The sequence below is a fragment of the Actinia tenebrosa genome, unplaced genomic scaffold (assembly GCF_029948245.1).
Source record: "Actinia tenebrosa isolate PJP-AT-01 unplaced genomic scaffold, QUT_ActTen_1.0 PGA_scaffold17__23_contigs__length_9995812, whole genome shotgun sequence".
Lineage (NCBI taxonomy): Eukaryota > Metazoa > Cnidaria > Anthozoa > Actiniaria > Actiniidae > Actinia > Actinia tenebrosa.
The window spans coordinates 7,718,929-7,739,229 of NW_028292577.1; the positions used below are offsets into that span (position 1 = coordinate 7,718,929).

The 20,301-nt window shown below is 35.8% G+C and overlaps 2 protein-coding genes across 3 annotated transcripts; both read left to right on the top strand.

Annotated features, from left to right (window-relative positions):
- Nucleotides 1–34: 34 nt before the first annotated feature.
- On the top strand, nt 35–12,008 carry LOC116306054 (TOM1-like protein 2). 2 transcript variants are annotated; one of them, XM_089031741.1, is made up of 19 exons: nt 35–129; nt 340–424; nt 569–647; nt 1,614–1,712; nt 2,022–2,145; nt 2,968–3,026; nt 4,313–4,360; nt 5,111–5,338; nt 6,058–6,136; nt 6,223–6,377; nt 6,936–6,964; nt 7,476–7,588; nt 7,911–8,022; nt 8,195–8,297; nt 8,641–8,654; nt 9,045–9,095; nt 9,933–9,972; nt 10,427–10,478; nt 10,859–12,008. In XM_089031741.1, the coding sequence occupies exons 1-19, from the start codon at nt 75–77 to the stop codon at nt 10,993–10,995; spliced, it is 1,662 nt and encodes a 553-aa protein (XP_088887867.1). In that variant the 5' UTR covers nt 35–74; the 3' UTR covers nt 10,996–12,008. The 2 variants fall into 2 exon arrangements, with proteins under 2 accessions (XP_088887867.1, XP_088887868.1); XM_089031742.1 differs by lacking the exon at nt 9,045–9,095 and having other exon boundaries at nt 36–129.
- Nucleotides 12,009–12,509: 501 nt separating this feature from the next.
- LOC116306061 (ubiquitin carboxyl-terminal hydrolase 22) lies at nt 12,510–20,066 on the top strand. Its single transcript, XM_031716093.2, has 15 exons — nt 12,510–12,728; nt 12,814–12,949; nt 13,046–13,159; nt 13,650–13,754; nt 14,001–14,167; nt 14,827–14,974; nt 15,252–15,366; nt 15,868–15,992; nt 16,091–16,175; nt 16,311–16,437; nt 17,082–17,170; nt 17,287–17,352; nt 17,742–17,823; nt 18,699–18,763; nt 19,432–20,066. Exons 1-15 carry the CDS (start codon nt 12,615–12,617, stop codon nt 19,472–19,474), a joined length of 1,581 nt encoding a protein of 526 aa, XP_031571953.1. The 5' UTR covers nt 12,510–12,614; the 3' UTR covers nt 19,475–20,066.
- Nucleotides 20,067–20,301: the final 235 nt, after the last annotated feature.

Here is a 20,301-nt window from a genome sequence, read left to right on the forward strand (position 1 = left end):
CTCTAACCGTGTGCGCCTGGGTACTAGTATCTATTTTTAGCAAATGTCGTCATTTTTTCCCGTCCAAATCCAAGATGGCGTCCTTGTTTGCTTCGAATCCCTTTTCTTCTCCTGTTGGACAAAGAATAGGTCAGCTTGAAACCATTATTTTATTACAATTCCTTCAATTTTATTATCTTGATTTATCCCTCGAACATTTTTGCTTAAAATTTTTTTAGCATTTCATTTGTGTTTAAGAAAAATACGTCGAAGCTTCATGGATGAATTGACTTTGTGAACAAAAAAATACACTCAATTCTCAAGTATTGTGACGGAATTTTTGAAAATTTATAATTATAGAGAGGGCTACAGATGGAGCTTTGGCGTCAGAAGACTGGGCTTTGAATCTAGAAATTTGTGATATTATAAACGAGACAGAAGAGGGGTGAGTAAATCTTGAACATTCTTGATGTCTTATTCACTGACATATTGTAGTACTTCGTTCGTGTAGCAAATCTAACTGCTTCAAGATCACAGATCGCTCTCATTTATAATTTATTTCTAATTGTTTGTTTTGCTTGTATTTTAGGCCTAAAGACGCAATCAAGGCTATTAGAAAACGACTCACCAATAATAAGAATTTTAAAAGTGTTATTTTGACTTTAACGGTAAGTTTATATATAATTTGTTATATAAGCTTAGCTTACATAAGGTTATCAACTTTATAATATTATTATTTATGCATATGTTAAGCTTAATCGTACCTAAAGGCTTCAGTTGTTTGTTTGTATATGCTCTAAAATTCAATTTCGAGTTATTCTTTTTTCTCTCTTCCAACCTTTTTTAAATTGTTTTTGATGACTTTTGAATTAATTTTTAGTATCCATTAAAGCTCAGTTTCTTTTTGTTTGATACTTAATCTTCTTTATTATTTTTCAATTGAAAACAAAAACAAAAGCAAAAGGATTGGCATTTTAACCACATAAAAGAATACATATTTATAGTATTTTAAAAAGCTTTCCTTGAGAAGAAACTTCCTCTGATTTTTCAGGGTCTTCTCTTCTTTTGTTATCTAAGGAAAAATTTCCCATTATGAGTAAATTTTAAGACTTCGAAGTGATCACACAATAATACTTTATACGAAGATGTATCAAGAATGCAAAAGAACAGTCGAAAAAGTTATAAATGCAGATTCACAACTCTCTTTTTACATAAAAATATCAAAAAAATGGATAAATTAACATCTAAAGCTGGGTCTTTTTCTGTTAGATAAAAAAGCTCTTCACATTGCCCTAATACTTAGATTTTATGTGTTATAGTTTATTACTTCAAAATGTTATCATCTCTGGACTGATGAAACTTAGGGCTGGGCTAATTCACTCACAGATCGAATTGGAATTTAGCACGTTATGTTCTGCGATGGGAAAAAAGCCAGAGAGCCCTTGAGAGAAAATTCCATTGAATCAAGGGAGACTAGACCTAACAAAATCTACTCACATAATTGTAAGTCCAGGAATCGAACCTGAGACCCTACAAATGAGAGATGAGTGAACTACTTCTTTACCAACCTCCATTCCCTTAAACATTTTCAAGATTTCTAGTTTGCCTGTAATGTTTTGTTTCTCACTTTATAGGTGTTGGAATCATGTGTCAAGAACTGTGGGCACAGATTTCATGTACTGGTTGCCAAGAAGGATTTTCTTGAGGAAATGACCAAGATTCTTAATCCTAAGGTAAGCTAGGAGTATGACGACTTGCTAACGGTTGAGAAACCAAGATTGAATATTTACCTCTAATTCAACATTGCATGATTAAACTCATTCGTAATTTAAATGGACTGCAGCAGACTATTAGCAGGTAGGGCTATACCCCTACCGACATGCATGTTGATGGTGAATGACAACAGTTAATAAATTGTGTCAACGAATTGACATAAGCATTTGTCTTACCACAGCAGACCAGTGGGCTTATAATTAACTGGGTAATGGGTGGGGGTGTTTAAAACTGGGATTTTAGTGTATTTATGTTTTATCTTCTCCCAGGTTAATGCACCTCAGGTCGTACAAGAAAAGATTCTCTCTCTTCTTCAAGACTGGGCCGATGCATTCAGGAACAGTCCTGACATGGGGAATATCCTACACACATACGAGTCTCTTAGAAACCAAGGTATGTTCGTATAGCAATACCAGCTTGCACACATCAACTTGTTTCCATGGAAACCAAGTTATATTCATCAGTCTTATTGACAAATGTTTGGATCCTTGCTGATGACAAATCATGACTTGATTCGATATTATATGTATAGCAATTATAGCAGTTTTCACCCATTACCGAGTTTCCATGGATACAATTTATTATACTTAATAGAGCATTTTCACTCAGTCCCTAGAGAGTTAACAGACAATAGAAATGGCAGCTATATTGTTGTACCTAACAGAACAATCTAATGACAAAGTTATTGTCAAAGGTACACCAATATGGTGGCTGTGACGTCATGTCTGACAATAGAGATGGCAGCCATATTGGGGTACCTAACAAAAGAAACTAATGACAAAGTTATTGTCAAAGGTACACTAATATGGTGGCTGTGACGTCAATAGAGACAATAGAGATGGCAGCCATATTGGTGTACCTAACAAAAGAAACTAATGACAAAGCTATTGTCAAATATACACTAGTGTAGTGGCTGTGTCGTCATGTGAAAACGCTTTATAGATGCAGGGCTAAACAGAATGGCTGGTCACCAGCCAATGTCTGCCCTTGGTTAAATTTTGACCAGTAACATTGAGCCAGAAACATGGTATGATTGAGCTAAAACTAATTTGGCTGGTCATCCTGACTGGTGACTGACAAGCCAATTATTTTATAGCCCTGTGCTTGTGAATTTCAATGATGAAGGAACGGAAGGATGAACAAATGAACCAACAAATGAGTGAGAATAAATGAATAACATTCATTTGACAATGTATTGTTTTTTTGCTGTTTTAGGGATCGAGTTTCCGCCCAAAGACCTGGATACTTTATCTCCAATATTTACACCAGAAAGAGTAAGTTTGTCCAAAAAAAAAAACAAGGCTTTTTATACCATAATAAAATCAAAAAATGTGTGTTTCCAGTAAATTTCCATGCCCAACTATAGAGGAAATTTTAAAAAAGGTCCCCCGTCCCTCTGGAATTTCCAGTTTTCTTCAATATAAAACAAACCATTTTTTCTCTCACCCCCACGCCCTGGGGATTTCCAATTTCCTCCAAGGTGTGTTTGATAATTTTTCTTCCCCATCCCACACCCATCCCTTTCAGAAAAAATAAAATATATAAAACCTTTATAGCTGAGCAGATTAAATGCAACTTCCACAATCAAGAAAACATGAACTCAATGTTGGAATCACTATTTATGAATAAAAATTAGGAATTTCGAATTCAAAAAATATCTGACAGACTGTAGTCATAATAAAATGCTAAATTAGGCTCACTAGGTTCTTAATTAGGTTCTTAACTTTTGTTCAAGAAATAACAAAGTTTCATTTTAAGTTGGATTTTTTTATTCAATGAGGACATGTTCTTTACTATAACCATGTACAGTTATAGTGTTTATAGCATTATTGTGTACACACTGTGTTATAAATATAGATTGATTCCAATTTTTTTTTTTCTTTTTAAAAAATAAGAACCTGTTTTAGGATTTTAGCCTAAAATGGTTCTTATGTAAAGGGTGCTTAAAAATGAAATTTCAGCCTAACAGGTTCTTAAATTTTAGGTTCTTATACGCGGGTTTTTACTGTAGTTAATTTGAATAATAATCATAATATTGTCAAGACATTGGTTCCTAGAGAGATTAACTGGTGCAGATATGATAATTAAAGTGTAGATATTTGAATTGCAAATCTTGATTTCTCTGTTCATCAATATATAGAGTATCGTCTTCTAGGTAAGATGTGTAGTTTCTGGAAATTATTCTCTTTAAAACTAACCAAAAATGATTTTAACAAAACAATTTATTAGATATTAAGTCTTGCTTTCCTCTTGGACTAAAGATTAAAATTAAACGAACAATAGATAAATAAAGTAAAAATGGATTTTTCAGACAAGTTTTTTTCAGGTTCATGCACCCACATTTAGCTGTATAGCTAGTCTAGGCAGGATTTGTGAAAAATATTTATATAGAATAATTATCTACGTTAAGGCTTCTAAATACAATAAGTTATATTTTGAGTGAGATTTAGTGTCAAGTGTATTTTCCAAAAATTGGTATTTTAGACCTGCCTATATCTAAGGAATATATCAAATAATTTGAAATTTAAAAAAAATCTAATTGAAAATTTTTTTATTTCAGTCACAACCAGAAAGACCAGTTGCACCCTTGGGAGGATCTCCATCACATGTAAGATATATAAATATTAATTATTTTGTATTATTCATATTCTTATTTCCCATTTTCCATTCAATTTCTTTATGTTCATTTCATTTTAACATGAAATGTTTTCTATCCCCTTTTTTTAGTCTTTAACTATTTTTTATTTCATTCATTGCATATAAATTATACTTTATCCCATTTCCATTTCTTCATTTGTCCTTTTAATTTTCTAAATTAGGTTTAGTTTGCATGCAGCTGATATCACCATTCAAGCTTGCTTCACCTAGACATCCACCAGCAGTTTAGATACACTTTCTCCCATTTTTCCGTTATTTCATTTGCCCCTTTCTTCTCAATCAAAACAGCAACCCTCGGCAGCACCTTCCACCCTGATGCAATCACCTAGCCAATCACCAGCAGTTAAATATCAATTTTCCCATTTTTCAATTATTTCATTTGTCCCTTTCTTCTCAATTAAGACAGCAACCCTCGGCAGCACCTTCCATCATGAAGCAATCACCTAGCCAATCACTGCCAGCTTAAATGTGAATTAAATTAAATTTGAGAGGCATGAGTTTGTTAGTATTTTTGTAATAATTGGTGTGTATTTATCCTTTTTCCCACTTTTCCATTATTTCATTTTGTCCCTTTCTTCTCATATCAACACAGCAACCCTTCCACCTTGCAGCCATCACACAGTTGACCACTTCCAGTCAAATGTACTTTCTCCCATTTATCCATTATTTCATTAGTTTCATTCTTCTTAAATCAACACAGCAACCCTCGGCAGCTCCTCCTCCCAACATGCAGCCACCAACTCACCAACTACCAACTCACCAACCACCACCAGCAGCCGTGACAGGACCTATTAACCCAACACCTGAACAGCTTGCAAAGTTACGGTCAGATTTAGATATTGTGCAAGGAAATGTACAAGTTATGTCGGAGATGCTGACAGAGATGACACCAGGACAAGAAGAGGCTGGAGACCTGGAACTATTACAGGTAGAAAAAATGATATCTGATAGTATCTGAGATAGATTTAAAATGTCACGTAATTATTACTCTTTCTGTTGCTCTGTAGGGTTAAAAATTAGCAGTCCTCCGGTCGTCAGAGATAACTAAAATTTTCAATTGAGGACTGGATTTCACATTGTCCAAGAATTTTGTCCCAAGCCTGTTTGCAGCGTTCTTTTTATAAAAGAAAAAGGCCGTTCTAAATAGTTTTCAGTCGATTATTATTTTCTGTTTCCAGCACTAAAAAGTAACCGAAAATAAATAAATAAATAAATAATTACACAATTTGATAGAGTAACTAGATTTACACAGAATAATTTTCATCCAGGCCCTTTCTAGATCGAATTAGAATTTAGAAGTTAATTTTTGCAAAGGAAGAAAAACCAGAAAACCCGGAGGAAAAACCTTGAAGTACAGGAGAGAACCAACAAACAACTCTTCTCATATACGATGAGTCTGTGAATCAGATTGCATTACATTGCTGAGAGGCGAGCATTTGTGAAAGGCGAGCACTCTCACCATTTTGATTTTAGGAAATACTGCAGACCAAGATTTTTTTGGATGCCAAAACCCCAAGCATGACAGACAATCTCTTTTCAAGGTTAATTTTGAACCCTGCACTAAATGAGACAAAAAGTTCAAGCAGGATAATCCACAGTTGGTGATGATGGCTCACATTGATGTTTATTTGATGTTTATTCATACAGGAATTGAATAGAACATGCCGAGCAATGCAACAACGTTTGATGGTACTTCTCGAGCAAGTGGCAAATGAAGAAGTTGTTGGTAAGATATTTATTATGATTAATTATTATCAGAATTAGATTAATTGCATATACTTATTTACTTTTCTAAATTTTTTAAATTTTTAGGTGAGCTTCTAAGAACTAATGATGACATCAACAATGTTTTTATTCGATATGATCGCTATGAGCGATTCCGCCAAGCCCAGTCAAAGCCTGCTGAACCACCCAGGCCAGCACCTACAACAGTACCGCCGATGCCTCCAAGACCAGCAGCTCAAACAGTATGAGAAAACTTTAGTTCTGTTTAGTTATTTTCCTAATAGAAATTTTCTTTGGGCATAATGTTTACCAATCAGACCACGTCACTGTTATTTCCTAAGGGTTTCATTTCTTTGTTAAGACACGAGAACACACATGAATATGGATACAACTCAAACAAAGAATATAATTCTCAAGAGAATGAAAAGAATTCTGAGATGAAAAAACATTGCGTGCAAGCCAAAAGTCTACTGAAATACATTGGGAATAGACCCTGTTCATCTTGGTACAATATTTTCCCATTTCAAGACAATGTTTCTTTCCCTAGAGTATAATTTTTTGTTTGATGATTGCATATAAGAAGATGGTACACATGAATATGGATGCAACTCCGATCTCGTTGTCAAGAGAATTACATGTGGTCTAAAAGGGGGGGAAACATTATGCCAGACATAGAGGAATATTGAAATGCATGGGAAATTTCCACCAGGGGTTTTCATACCTCTATTCCAGTTATTATCATGCCTCTTCTATGTCATTCTAAGATTTTTGATTCACCTTTTTCTCATCTCTCTAATCAGGTCTCTCCTGCAGATATTAACCTGACAGAGTAAGTCAAAATTAGATCAGTTACAATTTCGTGGCTTCTCAAAGTATTTTTTTATGACAGACTAGGGAATATTGTGTGAGGAAGACTGGCAAACTAGTGAGACCCCATCCTTTTCCTTAATCCATCTTTTGCAAATCTTCCTCTCTTCTTCTTATCTTGTTTAAATATTTTTCTCCTCCTCCTTTATATACTGCGAGGATCAGCTCAATTTGATACATTACAACTGCAGTACAAATATATATTTCACATATATTCTCATACACACATATATATTATATCTCCTATCGGGCCTATAAACCCACCCAATATGTCCTTGAAGTCTCATATGAGACTTGGTAGCTCAGTGGTTAGAGCATGACGCCAGAATCGGCAGGGCACAGTTTCAAATCCTGTTTGAGACTCAGAATTTTTTCTCTGGCTTCCAATTTGCAGCTATGTAAGTTGCTTTACATACTGTGAGGATCAGCTCAATTTGATAGACTATTTTCATTAACTATTTTGTGTTCTTTAGGGCTTCTTCTGATGCTCTGATCAGTTTTGATGAACCCTCCCTATCCACCCTTGCGGAGGCTGATGGTGATGCTGGTGCAACAAATGGTGTTACATCACAACTACAAGGACTAGGTAAGGATACAATTAAACATATCCATGTCTTCAAGGAGACGGGAGGGTCTAAAGATGTTATTGATTTTTTTGTGTATAGTCCTATGAAAATATCCACACCTCCTCTAATGGAGTGGATTGGAATTTCCAAGGGGTGGGGAGGGACTGAGGAGCATATATTGTGTAGTTCCAAAAAATATCCATACTTTCCCCATGGAGGGGGATTGGAAATTTCAAGGAGTGCGGAGGGTTGGAGGAGCATATAACATGTAGTTTCATTACCACAATCATCTCTAGAAATACTAATGTTGACTTTTTAATATATTATTATTGTATTATTCAGATATTAAGAAAACTAACCAAGAGCCGGATGTAGCTGCATCTGTCACTCATGACGATGAGTTTGACATGTTTGCACAGTCAAGAAAAAGCACTTTTGAAGAAAGTAGACAAAGGTACAAAATCAATTAAACAAGGACGTAGCCACCACATGGACAATATGTTTTTTTAAAATTTTGTCTCTGTCCTCTGATATAAATATAGTAGCCAGCCAATTAGCGTGCACAATATATTTCAAATATTTTATAAAAACGTGTATAAAACGCTTGGTTCTTATCAACGTTTTAGTGGAACTACATACAGTGACAACCAACAACCAATGGATCGTCTCATAACCGATTCTCTGAGCATTAACAAATCACAAGCTAACTCTTCATCAGCAGAGGTCAAGGTATTTATATTAGAATCATAAGTAGAGGTGTTGAGATAGGAGAACTAGTAATGACACTGATGTGGGTTGTGAGAATAATGGTGTTTGCTGAAAATGATGGTGTTGGTGGTTGTGATGGTAGTGATGTTTGGGATGATAGTAATGATGTTGATACCAGTGATAGTTGATGATGACAGTAATGATAATGATGATTATGACAATGATGACAATTCTTATAGATTAAAATATATTTTATTGACTAATATACATGAAACAAATATAAATGAAAATATCAAGAAGTGATAGAGAAGAAAGATGTCTAATACTATGCATGTATTCACCTATTTTTTCTCTTTGCTTACAGCCCACTGAACCAAGGTAAAAATGGTTAGAGTTCCAAAGTACCAATATTTTACAGTCGAGGAAGCATGATCATATGCAAGACATTTATGCTGCCAAACTGCAAATGATTTTTCCATCCACTACGTCCCATTTCATCTATTCTATCCCATCACTTCATCTATCCCAATTCTAACTGTTAATAATATTCCTGTATCTTCTAACCTTTTTATCCATAACCAACAACAACTGCTATAGGAAGCATGATCATATGCAAGACATTTATGCTGCCAAACAACAAATGATCCTTCCATCCACTACATCCCATTTCATCTATTCTATCCCATCACTTCATCTATCCCAGTTTTAACTGTTAATAATATTCCTGTATCTTCTAACCTTTTCATCTATAACCAATAACTGCTATAGGTCTGGGGACTCCACACAGCAGGGACAAACATCTGCTACAAAACACGAGCCGTAATTACTTGCATGCAAAGCTTTTTTTATATTGTCGTCATATGTTATAATAATGTACTAATCTATGTCTAAAATGCTGGAAAATTGTGTCCTAAACAAGGAATTTTACTGGCTGATTTTTGGGGTGTCAAAATACCTACTGTCAATGCACCTACCCCTTAGGGATTGTTTATTACAGTCAAACCACCTCAAGCGTGAACACGTAGAGGTCATTAATGACTTTATTTTTGGATTCTTGATTTCATTATTCGATTCGAACATTCATTAATGAAAACCAATCTTCGGTATTCAAAAAATAATAATATAATTTGAAAATTCGATTAACTTGGCTTGTAGGCTCTTGTTTGTAGCGAAAACAGAAGGTAAGTCATTAATATTACATATTCCTTGCACAAAAAGTTGTTTTTGCATTTCAGTTGCAGATTTGCTTGGCTTACGTATATGCCAGGCTTTGAAGATTCGTTTTCAATAATGAATGTTCAAATCGAATAATGAAATCAAGAATCCAAAAATAAAGTCATTAATGACCTCTACGTTTGAGGTGGTTTGACTGTAACCATAAAAGGATCATCAAGGGCCTCTACTCCACCCTATGTCAGTGTGTCTATGACCCTGTTTTCTCAAGACTTCTTTAGACCCCCATTTTGGGATTTCCTGAATCCATGCTGGCTACCTTTATTGTTAGTGAGCACGTTATGACATTATCAAGAAATAATACTAAAGGGAAGGAGGAGTTCAAGATCTGAAGGCACAAAGATAGAAAGGAGAATAAATGTTATTTACATAGATCATGGCCATTATATATGTATCAATCATTGTGTTCTTCTTACCCAACAGCCCCATGGAAAGTATTGAATCTTGGCTAGGAGAAGAAAATGTAAGTAACCATGGTAATGCTACCTGATGGTAACACAGGCAGATCTAGGGGAGGGATAAAGAGGGAGCACACTCCCCCTCCCCCCATCCCAAGATGAGCTGATATATACTGCATTATTGGTGTTTGTGTTTGTAAGCAAAGGATGCACCCCTTCTTAAACGAAAATCCTGGATGGTGCATCCCACCCCCTTACAAAGAATCCTGCATCCACCCCCTTGATAACCATGCCAACACCACTCTGCTCTGAGAATAACCATGACAATGTTATTAAAGGTTAAACGTCACCTTGAAAGGGTAATCATGGCAACCTAAACTTGAATCTTGATGTGAATTTGGGGAGGGGAAGGGGGGGGGGGGGTGTAAAAAAAAAAGAAGGGATCTTTTGCTTTGAAAGAGTTTTTAGAAGTCTTTAAACTAATAATTAAAATATCTGCTAAATGATTTGATTTCTCAGGTTGCAAAGGAAGAAGAAGCTTCAGGACAAGCAGAGACACTGTCTAGTCAAGGTAATGCTGTAATGAATTATTGAATCAAGGGTGGAGCATCAGTTGTATACTCTCCCCTCACCTCTGGGGTCTCGGGTTTAATTCCTGGACTTGCCATAACATGTGAATAGAATGTGTTATTTCAGGGTTTGATCTGTGAGTTAGCCATGCCTTGACTTAGATATACACACACACACACACACACACACACACACACACACACACACACACACACACACACACACACACACACACACATACATATAACAAATGAGCTGGTAGGTGATTTAATCTTGGTTCTCATACAACCACTCAAGCAGCATTATTGCAAAGCGTAATCAGTACAGAGATTGTTTTTGGGTACTTTTTTTAGTCTTATTGTTCTTCTCATTTTCTTGCAGATTTTGACCAGTTTCTGGCAGAACGTGCTGCCTCAGGTGGTCAACGATCAAATAGCGCAAAATCTGGTTCCCAGCGACCAAAACAACGACAAATGCAAATGGAAAATAAAACAGAAGACGAATTCTTTGGACTATGAAGAACACAGAATCTTCTTATTAGTTGTTTTGCCTAATTCTCAAATGTGAGAGCAAATAGGAGGACTACATCCAATGAAACTTCTAAGATGTGATCTTAAATGTGTTTTTAAAGGACTCAATTGTTTACCGACGTAAAGGTTGGAATAGCTGTTTTACTTCAATCACATCTTGTAATATGTAACTAAATGAGTTCTCAAGATGCTATAGAAACACACATTTGAGACCTTTAGATCTGATGATGAGTATGAAAATAATGAGTGTTGTTAGTTGCTTTGCTTGCTTACAAGCTTGACATTGCATTGACATAACCAATTAGATGAAACTTCATAGCTGCTGTCTTGTTTACTGAGAGTTTTTTTGGAACCATCAGCTTCATAGTGTTGAAAACAAAGTGTAAATGAATGAATTGGTTTTAGTTACTTTTTGTTTTATACTTCATGAGAGATGTTATTAAGCTTAAGTCGTTATCAAAGCTGTCTAATCCATTCTATTTTCATGTGATTTTGATTTTTTTCAGCTCCCCTTGCAGTGAACAGAGATCAGATCATTTTTCATGTTGACCTAAATGTTTTTTAAACATAGTGCGAATACAAGGACAAAATATATTACAGACCAGGTCATACTATTAGTCGTAGTCTTGGTTGTCAGATCTAAAGGTCTCTATCATGTATTCTCCCACCCCAACCTCATGCCACAGTATGAACAAGAAAAGGCAATATGTCATAGAATAATCAGCAAGCTACCTCTCAAAATATATCAGACTTTTACTTAGAAAGAACTGGATTAGTTACACAGTCTTATTATTAATAAGTGTCTAGCATAACAGTATCGTACCTTTCAAGAGTTAATCAAGTATTTCCTTTACAAAAGCTGGATATATCGTTCTAGCAGAACCTGGTAGCAGTGGTAGTACTGGACATAAATGGAAAATAAAAAGAAATCCAAATAATAACTGTGATTTTTTTTTCAAGAATGAAATAAAAATATAACTGAGTAATGAGTAAAAGCATAACTTTTTCTTGTGTTTTGTTTCTATAATTTATATATCTTTTATTTCTTTCTTATCTACCAGTCGTGTTGCGGTAAATACTTTCCTTTTGGCCATATCAAAGCCTTTCTTTTATAATCTTGTCCTTCTTAAGTTAACTCTCTTTTCCCCCCTAAACTTAAGAGAAATCCCATTCCATTCATTTTGTATCCCATTCCTATTGATCAAAATCCCAGTCCCAATCTTATTCCAAATTAGTATGAAAATAATAATCAATTCACAAATCCAATATAAACTTCCACAATCTACCCCAAGGTAAATCGTTTTCAAAATTCTATGAAATTCTCAAAGTAGATCGTTCAAATTCATCTCTAAATTCAGAAATTTTTCCCCAAATTTTCCTTCCAACGATTTGAAAATAGCGGGTCTTGTCAAAATCTTCCTTATTTGGTCAGTCGATTGTTCTAGCATCGACCAATAGGAGCAGGGTACAGGTCTGCGCATATAAAAAGTGCACATGTTTCTTTGAAGATGTGTTATTATTTAAAGTAATGTCATGGCTCTGGCATTTTTTCAAAATCAAGCTCGTTTGAGCCTCCGATTTCCTCGTTTCATCAAGGTTTAGACATCATGGTTAGCTGTGTCCACGTGAGCCGCTTTAAACAAGCGAACGGGATTAAAACTTATAGGAAAATTCACTCGCGGTTTGTTTCTTGTATCTCGCGTGAGGACAGAAAGAGGAAGGTACGAGATCATGGTTTAGATTTCTTCCTCTCGAGCTCTCAAACCTTGATGAGTTTTAAAACACTTTGTTCTTGTTATTTTACAGGCTACTTCGTGTAACTGCCATGCCTGTGGCACGTATTCTTCACGCTTGCATTCCTGTTTATCTTGCGTTTACTTCGGATGTTATACTGGTAGCCGGCATATTCAACAACATGCAAGGACCTCTGGCCATTCACTTGGTGAATACCCATTCTCTTTGATTATGAAAAACCTTTGATCGAATTCTCAAATTAGCTTTCTTGAACCTTCTACTTTGTTGTGTTTTATTCTTACAGCCATCGATTTAAACCACGGAAGTGTGTACTGCTTTATTTGCGGTGACTATAAGTATGATAAAGACTTTGAAAAAATTGGTCGTGAAGAGAACAGACGTGCTTGGAGAAGATTGAGTAAGCAATTATTAACTTAATAGAGATATTTTATACCCTTTTTATTCTTTATATTTATTTTTCCTAACTATCTTCATATCTTTAAAATTCGTTGTCAATAAACCTTTTGGTCAAAGAACGAAAGTTCAACGGCCATTGATTTGTCCACGTTTCCCTAAGCTTAGTTGACCAGAGAAACTTAATTTTTTTATTGTTAATTAAAGTTTCTTTATCCTTCGTTCCTATTCATCTCTGGTAAGAACATTTTGTACATAAATATGGAGCCGTGTTTTTGTTTATGTACGCAAACTTAATAAATGAGCTATTGTTTGAGCTGTAATCTCGTTAAAATGCTTTGTTTTTGACAGATTTGAATTTTAAATGGCATCATACGGCGATGAGAGAAACATTTCTTAGATTGCCAATCTTCAGTTTGGATTTCTGAGCCAAATATGGTGGAAAAAACGAGGTCATTTTTCCAAAATAAAAAGAATTTTCTCTTTTTTTCCAGCTAATGGACATGTCAGATATCATATGTGGCAGCCAACAAAATCTGATGCCAAGCTACTGAGGGACAATCCACAGAGAATCAAAATTACAACGAACTCTACCATAGGTGATTATTGAAATTGCAAGCCTCTAGAGAACCATTGTAGGAAAATATGCAAATCACAGGGTTAGAATAAATAGATGGGTTTCACCGTGGTTTCTTCTAGCAGCAATGGAACAATTTGCCCAGGCATTCATCTATGCTGCAGCGACCAATTGTTGCACCGTCAGATGATTGAACTCACAATGCAATCCTTACTCATTGCAAATAGCATACTGATAGTTAAGACCTCTATCATTTCCAATATTGCAGGTTTGCGAGGGCTGATAAATCTTGGCAATACCTGCTTTATGAACTGCATAGTACAAGCATTAACACACACTCCACTCCTACGTGACTACTTCCTGTCAGATCAGCATATATGTAAAGGTGATAGTGATAACTGTCTCGTTTGTGAAATGGCGTCATTGTTCCAGGAGGTGAGTTAAAAGCAGACTTTCTTTTCATAAAATTTACTCAGTGGTGAAGGAAATAACATTTTCTATTATAACAATTTTATGGTGACTTAATAAAGTGCTTTAAAACAACCTAAATGCAGGGTAATCAAGCTAGGAATTTAAAGAGAGTTGAGAAAATCTTCAAATTCAAATTTTTATTGGATCTTAAAACAACCTCTGGGCTAAACCATTTGAAGTCAGGTCATGGCTAACTCACAGACTGAACCTTGAAACAACTTCAATTCTTGGCTGATCTAAGTCGGGCACAGCTAACTCACAGACTGAACCCTGAAACAACCTCATTCTGATCTAAGTTAGTTCATAGCTAACTGAAAGATCAAACCCTGAAACAACCTCTGGGTTTATCTAAGCTATTAGTTTAAGGCTAACTCACAAATCAAACCCTGAAATAACCTCTGGGCTGACAAAAGTCAAGGCATGGCTACCCTCACAGCTATCCAATTTGGACTTAGCATGTTGCATTTTGCAAATGGAGGAAAACCCCCTAAAATACCCACAAATCAAGAGAGAAACCTAACAAACTCTGCTCACATGTGATGACGAGTCCATGAATCAAACCCAAGACCCCAGAGGTGAGTGCACTCAGGCAGGCCATTTTAAATTCTGCTTCCTCTTTTTAGTTTTATTCTGGACAGAAGATGCCTCATTCTCCATTCAAGCTGCTTCACTTGGTGTGGACGCACGCACGCCACTTGGCCGGCTATGAACAGCAAGATGCTCACGAGTTTTTCATAGCTGCTTTAGATGTTTTACACAATTACTGTAAAGGTACTAGTGATGTCTTTAAACATCTTACCCATGGGTCAAAGCAATTGGCCCATGGCTAAGGGAGAGGAGGGGGTATTTTACTGGTTCCCATCACCTAAATCAATAAAAGTGAGTCCCTATTTTGGACCTTTGTTTTAACCTTGTCCCTCGAGTGTACAATATTCTAGATTCGTGGATTTTTATGATAGCGTTGAAGCTATGTATACTTTACAGTTGGTATTTAGGAATATTATATATTGATAAGATGGTAATCTTAGTTTGTATTTGATTCAAATAGACGATGCCCCTGACAAGAACACGTTAAAGCCAAACAACCACAACCAATGTAACTGTATTATTGATAGGATATTCACTGGTGGGCTGCAGTCTGACGTCACCTGTCAAGTTTGCAAGTAAATCATACATACTTCCTATTTTTGATTGTGCAGCATTCCCTAGGATATTTTATCTTTCCCGATTGGTCATACTGAAGAAACAGAAAACGCATGCGTGTTGTCTGCAGTTATAAAGCACACAGGGATTGGCAGAACACAAGAGAAATGTTAGGAGAAGCACGACACGCAGTGGTGCAAGCAGCATGTAGACAAGTAGAAATATGATAACCAAATGGAACAGGAAGGATATCGTAGAAAGTGTGTGAGTGTGCTGTGAACTCTTATAAAGCACAGCTCGCAACCAATAAGAATGCGGTATTTCATAATAATTGGTATAGGCCCTGAAAGATTAGTTTTTTGCATTTGTTAGATGTCAGACATACTTTCATTTTGAATCACGTGTAAATCCCTTGAGGATTATATCTTTCTTTACTTTTAATACTGATTAATATGGTGTGAAGGATGAAAGGAGAAGGGACTACAGCCAACTGAAACTCAACACATTTCTATTCATTTCAGTTCTGTTTCTACCACTGTTGATCCATTCTGGGATATCTCTCTTGATCTTGGTCACGGTGAGCAAGGAAATGGACGAAACAGTTCTGGAGCATCTGCTGCATCTACTCCTGACCCAGCTTATTCTGGTACTAAATCTGACAACAGTGACTCAAGAATATCCTATATGAATCATTCTTGCTACTTAAAATTGTAACAATCCAATGATTCATTTTTCTTGTTTTAGGTGAGGATAGTAATGGACAGACTCCAGAACGCACCCACTTGGATGAGAGTTTTGTACCAAAATCATTGATAGAGTGTTTACGAAGGTTAGTATGATCTCCACAAGGAGAATTCTAATGAGTCTAAAAAGTGTTTTTACATTTTTTTTTTACATTTTGTTTAAATCAAAAAATGATATGGTATATAAGTTCCACATTTTTGGCCGTCCACTCGAATTTTAGGTTTACAAGACCAGAACGACTTGGAAGTGAAGCTAAAATCAAATGCAACAAATGCCAGAGTTACCAGGAGTCAACTAAACAGCTTTCCATGAAGAAATTACCTATTGTAGTATGCTTTCATCTGAAGGTAGAGGAATTTGGACTTAAAGTTCATCATCATCATTGCTAATAATCATCATCTTCAGTTGTCACTATCATTATCATCATCATTATTATTGTCATCATATGCATTATCGTCTTCATCAGTATCATCACTGTCAGCATCATGACCATCATTATGTTCACCACCATGATCATCATCAATTACATCATCATCATCATCATTACCATCATCCTCCTCATCATCATCATCACCATCATCTTCGTCACCATCATCTTCGTCACCATCATCCTCATCACCATCACCTTCATCACCATCTTCATCACCATCATCTTCATCACTATCATCATCAATCACCATCACCTTCATCACCTTCATCACCATCACCTTCATCACCATCATCTTCATCACCATCATCACCATCATCTTCATCACCATCACCTTCATCACCATCACCTTCATCACCATCATCTTCATCACCATCATCATCAGCACCATCACCATCATCTTCGTCACCATCATCCTCATCACTGTCACCATTATCATATCATGCTCATTATCATTATCATCACCATTTTCTTTGGTATGATTCTTGCCATCATTGTCATCATTGTCTTATCAGTCTATCTTAGCGGCACTAAACACCCCTTTTTCTTCTGTTCCCTCCTTAGCGTTTTGAACATTCCAAAAAATCCAAAAAGATTTCTACATATATACCATTTCCTCAAGAACTGGACATGACACCATTCACATCATTAAGGTTTGTTCAGCCTTTGAAATACTTTTACAGTAATCCTGTTGACTGTAATGAATGGAACTAGAGATGATATGGGAAATTTAGTACTCTAGTCTTATATTCTCTGTTTTTCTTTACAGATTAGGGCAAAATGTTGATATCAGTACTATATCTCATCAGAATCAATGTTTATCATACAACAGCAAGTAAGTCTAACTGAAATAAAAATAGATCACGTCTTCTTCGTCAGGAAAATAATTGAACATGACATAAAATATGTCTGTGCTATACACCCTTCTCATAATGGCTAACGAGCACACAAAAACAACTTAGGTCACCCAGTCATCTTGCAAGGCTGAGCAAGGCTGCTTATTCAGAATAACGGTGGATAGCATGAATACAGGTCAAAATAAGAGTTAAATTTCTATACTTTTCACTTATAAACTCAATTAATGTACTTTTATATCTTGTATTGTGAACTAATGACTGGGTGACCTCGTTTTCGTGCCCTTTTCAGCACAGTGAGAACGGTGTATATTTTGTATGCTTTAATTCTTATGTGTGTTTTGGATTGTTTTGTTTTCTTTCTTTGTAGGTATTTGTTATTTGCGGTGGTCAATCATAGTGGTACATTAGAAGTTGGTCATTACACAGCATTTATACGTCAACAACATGAGGTGAGTGCAAAGAGATCTTTTTGCATTTTATTGAACCCTGAAACCACCTCTGGGCTGATCTAAGTCAGGGCATGGCTAACTCACAGATTGAACCCTGAAACAACCTCTGGGTTGATCTAAGTCAGGGTATGGCTAACTCACAGATCAAACCCTGAAACAACCTCTGGGCTGATCTAAGTCAGGGTATGGCTAACTCACAGATCAAACCCTGAAACAACCTCTGGGTTGATCTAAGTCAGGGTATGTCTAACTCACAGATCAAACCCTGAAACAACCTCTGGGCTGATCTAAGTCAGGGTATGTCTAACTCACAGATCAAACCCTGAAACAACCTCTGGGTTGATCTAAGTCAGGGTATGGCTAACTCACAGATCAAACCCTGAAACAACCTCTGGGCTGATCTAAGTCAGGGTATGGCTAACTCACAGATCAAACCCTGAAACAACCTCTGGGTTGATCTAAGTCAGGGTATGGCTAACTCACAGATAGAACCCTGAAACAACCTCTGGGCTGATCTAAGTCAGGGCATGGCTAACTCACAGATTGAACCCTGAAACCACCTCTGGGCTGATCTAAAGTCAGGACATGACTAATTCACAGATTGTAGTGAAATTTAGCATATTAGGTTTTGCAGAGGGAGGAAAACCAGGAAACCTGGAGATAATCCATTGAACTCTACTCACATGTGATGTAGTAAGTTCGGGAATCGAACCTTAGACCCAGGTGTGAAAGGCGAGAAAAAAGATGTATGCAAGTGATGGTGCTGATAAAGATAGTAGCATTAAAAGCAAATATCACTACAGTCATGATGCTAGTAAGATATACTTGCTGGATTAATAATCTCTAATATTTTTCTTATTTCTTGTTGGTTTTAGTGGTTCAAATGTGATGATGCATGGATCACTAAAGCATCCATAGATGATGTGTTACAAAGTGAAGGGTAAATGTTGCTTGATCCTGATGATGGCAGTTGATGCTGATGCTAATGATGATGATGATGATGACGATGATGATAATGGTGGTGCTGGTGCTGGTTCTGGTGGTGATGATGATGATGATGGTGATGGAAGCATATAATGATGGTGATAATGGCAGTGATGATATTTATTGAGGACTCAAAACCTTATTCTGTGCAGGCTTAGCCTTGATTCCAGGAGTTGCTGGAGGAGTTTTTTGATCTCAGAAGTGAATCTGAGACTGCATAACTGAAGTTGTTCATAGGAAGATGATAATGGTGGTAGTAGATAATGATGGTAGTATAGTGATGATGATAGGTAGATGATGATGATGGTGGTGGTAGATAATGATGGTAGTATAGTGATGATGATGATGGTGGTGGTAGATGGTGATGGAAATAATGGCAGCAGGGATGATGGAAGAAGTGGTTATGTAAGTCGTTGATGATGCTGCTGTTGATGTCGATACTAATGGTGCTGTTGCTATTGCTGTAATAGTACTGAGTGCACCGTTGGGTTTATTGATTCTCATGTTCCACCTTAACCTTTCGTAACTGACCACAAAATATTCTATGATTATTAATGATGATAGTGATGATGATAATGACAGTTTTCTTATTATTAACAAAAGCAATTTGTTTTTTCGTTTTAGGTATCTACTTTTCTACCACAAGAAAGTACTTGAATATGAATAAAAAACAAGTGTCGATATAATAATTAGCTCTGATTTCAACTTCTTCTTTCACTTGCAAAAATTTCCTAAAAACTTTCCACCTCAATTTTTTATTCTTCTATTTTTCACTAAGTTCTACCTCATTGTTCCTTGTGATTTTGTATTTCTTGTGCTTGCATCTTACATACAAAAACTATAATTAAATGCATTCCTCCATTTTTTCATGCTTAGATTTTTCTAAAATACTTGCAAAAACTATAAGTACACAAAATAACATAAGTTTCACGAAAATTATGGTTCAAGTTTTCAATATTTTTTTGAAAATATTAGGTGTCTTTTCAAGCATACTACCAAAAGTTTCTGAACTACTTTTGGCAAAAAGTCAACATCTATTTGAAATATATTTTAGAGTCTTTTCTTTATTATTTAATTACAACATTTATTGATACTCTTTATAACAAATAGTCTAATCTGTGAAAAATTAGACTGATACTTAAATCTTTGTCTGGTATCCTCGCACGAAACACTTGCAAACATTCGTGGAGTTGCTCTTTGTTCATGCTTCGAAGCTATTGATGTAAAAAAGATAGTAAAAATAAAGATACTGAAAATTATGTTGTAGAATTGGTTTAATGGTTCAATTACTACTTAAGCAAGACTCGGGATACGAATTATATGAGGTATAAAACATTTGGGGGGAATAGTGGATGCTCGATTCAAAAAGTGGTGAAAGAACTCGTGAGATACAAAAAATACCGTTCGTTTAATCATGGAAACACTGTGTTATGTTTTGAAGAAAAATAGAGATATTTCAGTTCACCATAATGGGTCTTCCATAACTTTTAGCCA

Excerpts from the sequence above, each read along its gene's own strand:
- LOC116306054 (XM_089031741.1), top strand. The coding sequence starts at position 75 with ATGGCGTCCTTGTTTGCTTCGAATCCCTTTTCTTCTCCTGTTGGACAA. Across the intron at positions 425-568 it reads ATAAACGAGACAGAAGAGGG|GCCTAAAGACGCAATCAAGG; the intron begins GTGAGTAAATCT and ends CTTGTATTTTAG. Across the intron at positions 1,713-2,021 it reads CCAAGATTCTTAATCCTAAG|GTTAATGCACCTCAGGTCGT; the intron begins GTAAGCTAGGAG and ends ATCTTCTCCCAG.
- LOC116306061 (XM_031716093.2), top strand. The coding sequence starts at position 12,615 with ATGGTTAGCTGTGTCCACGTGAGCCGCTTTAAACAAGCGAACGGGATT. Across the intron at positions 17,171-17,286 it reads ACACCATTCACATCATTAAG|ATTAGGGCAAAATGTTGATA; the intron begins GTTTGTTCAGCC and ends TTTTCTTTACAG. Across the intron at positions 17,824-18,698 it reads TTATACGTCAACAACATGAG|TGGTTCAAATGTGATGATGC; the intron begins GTGAGTGCAAAG and ends TGTTGGTTTTAG.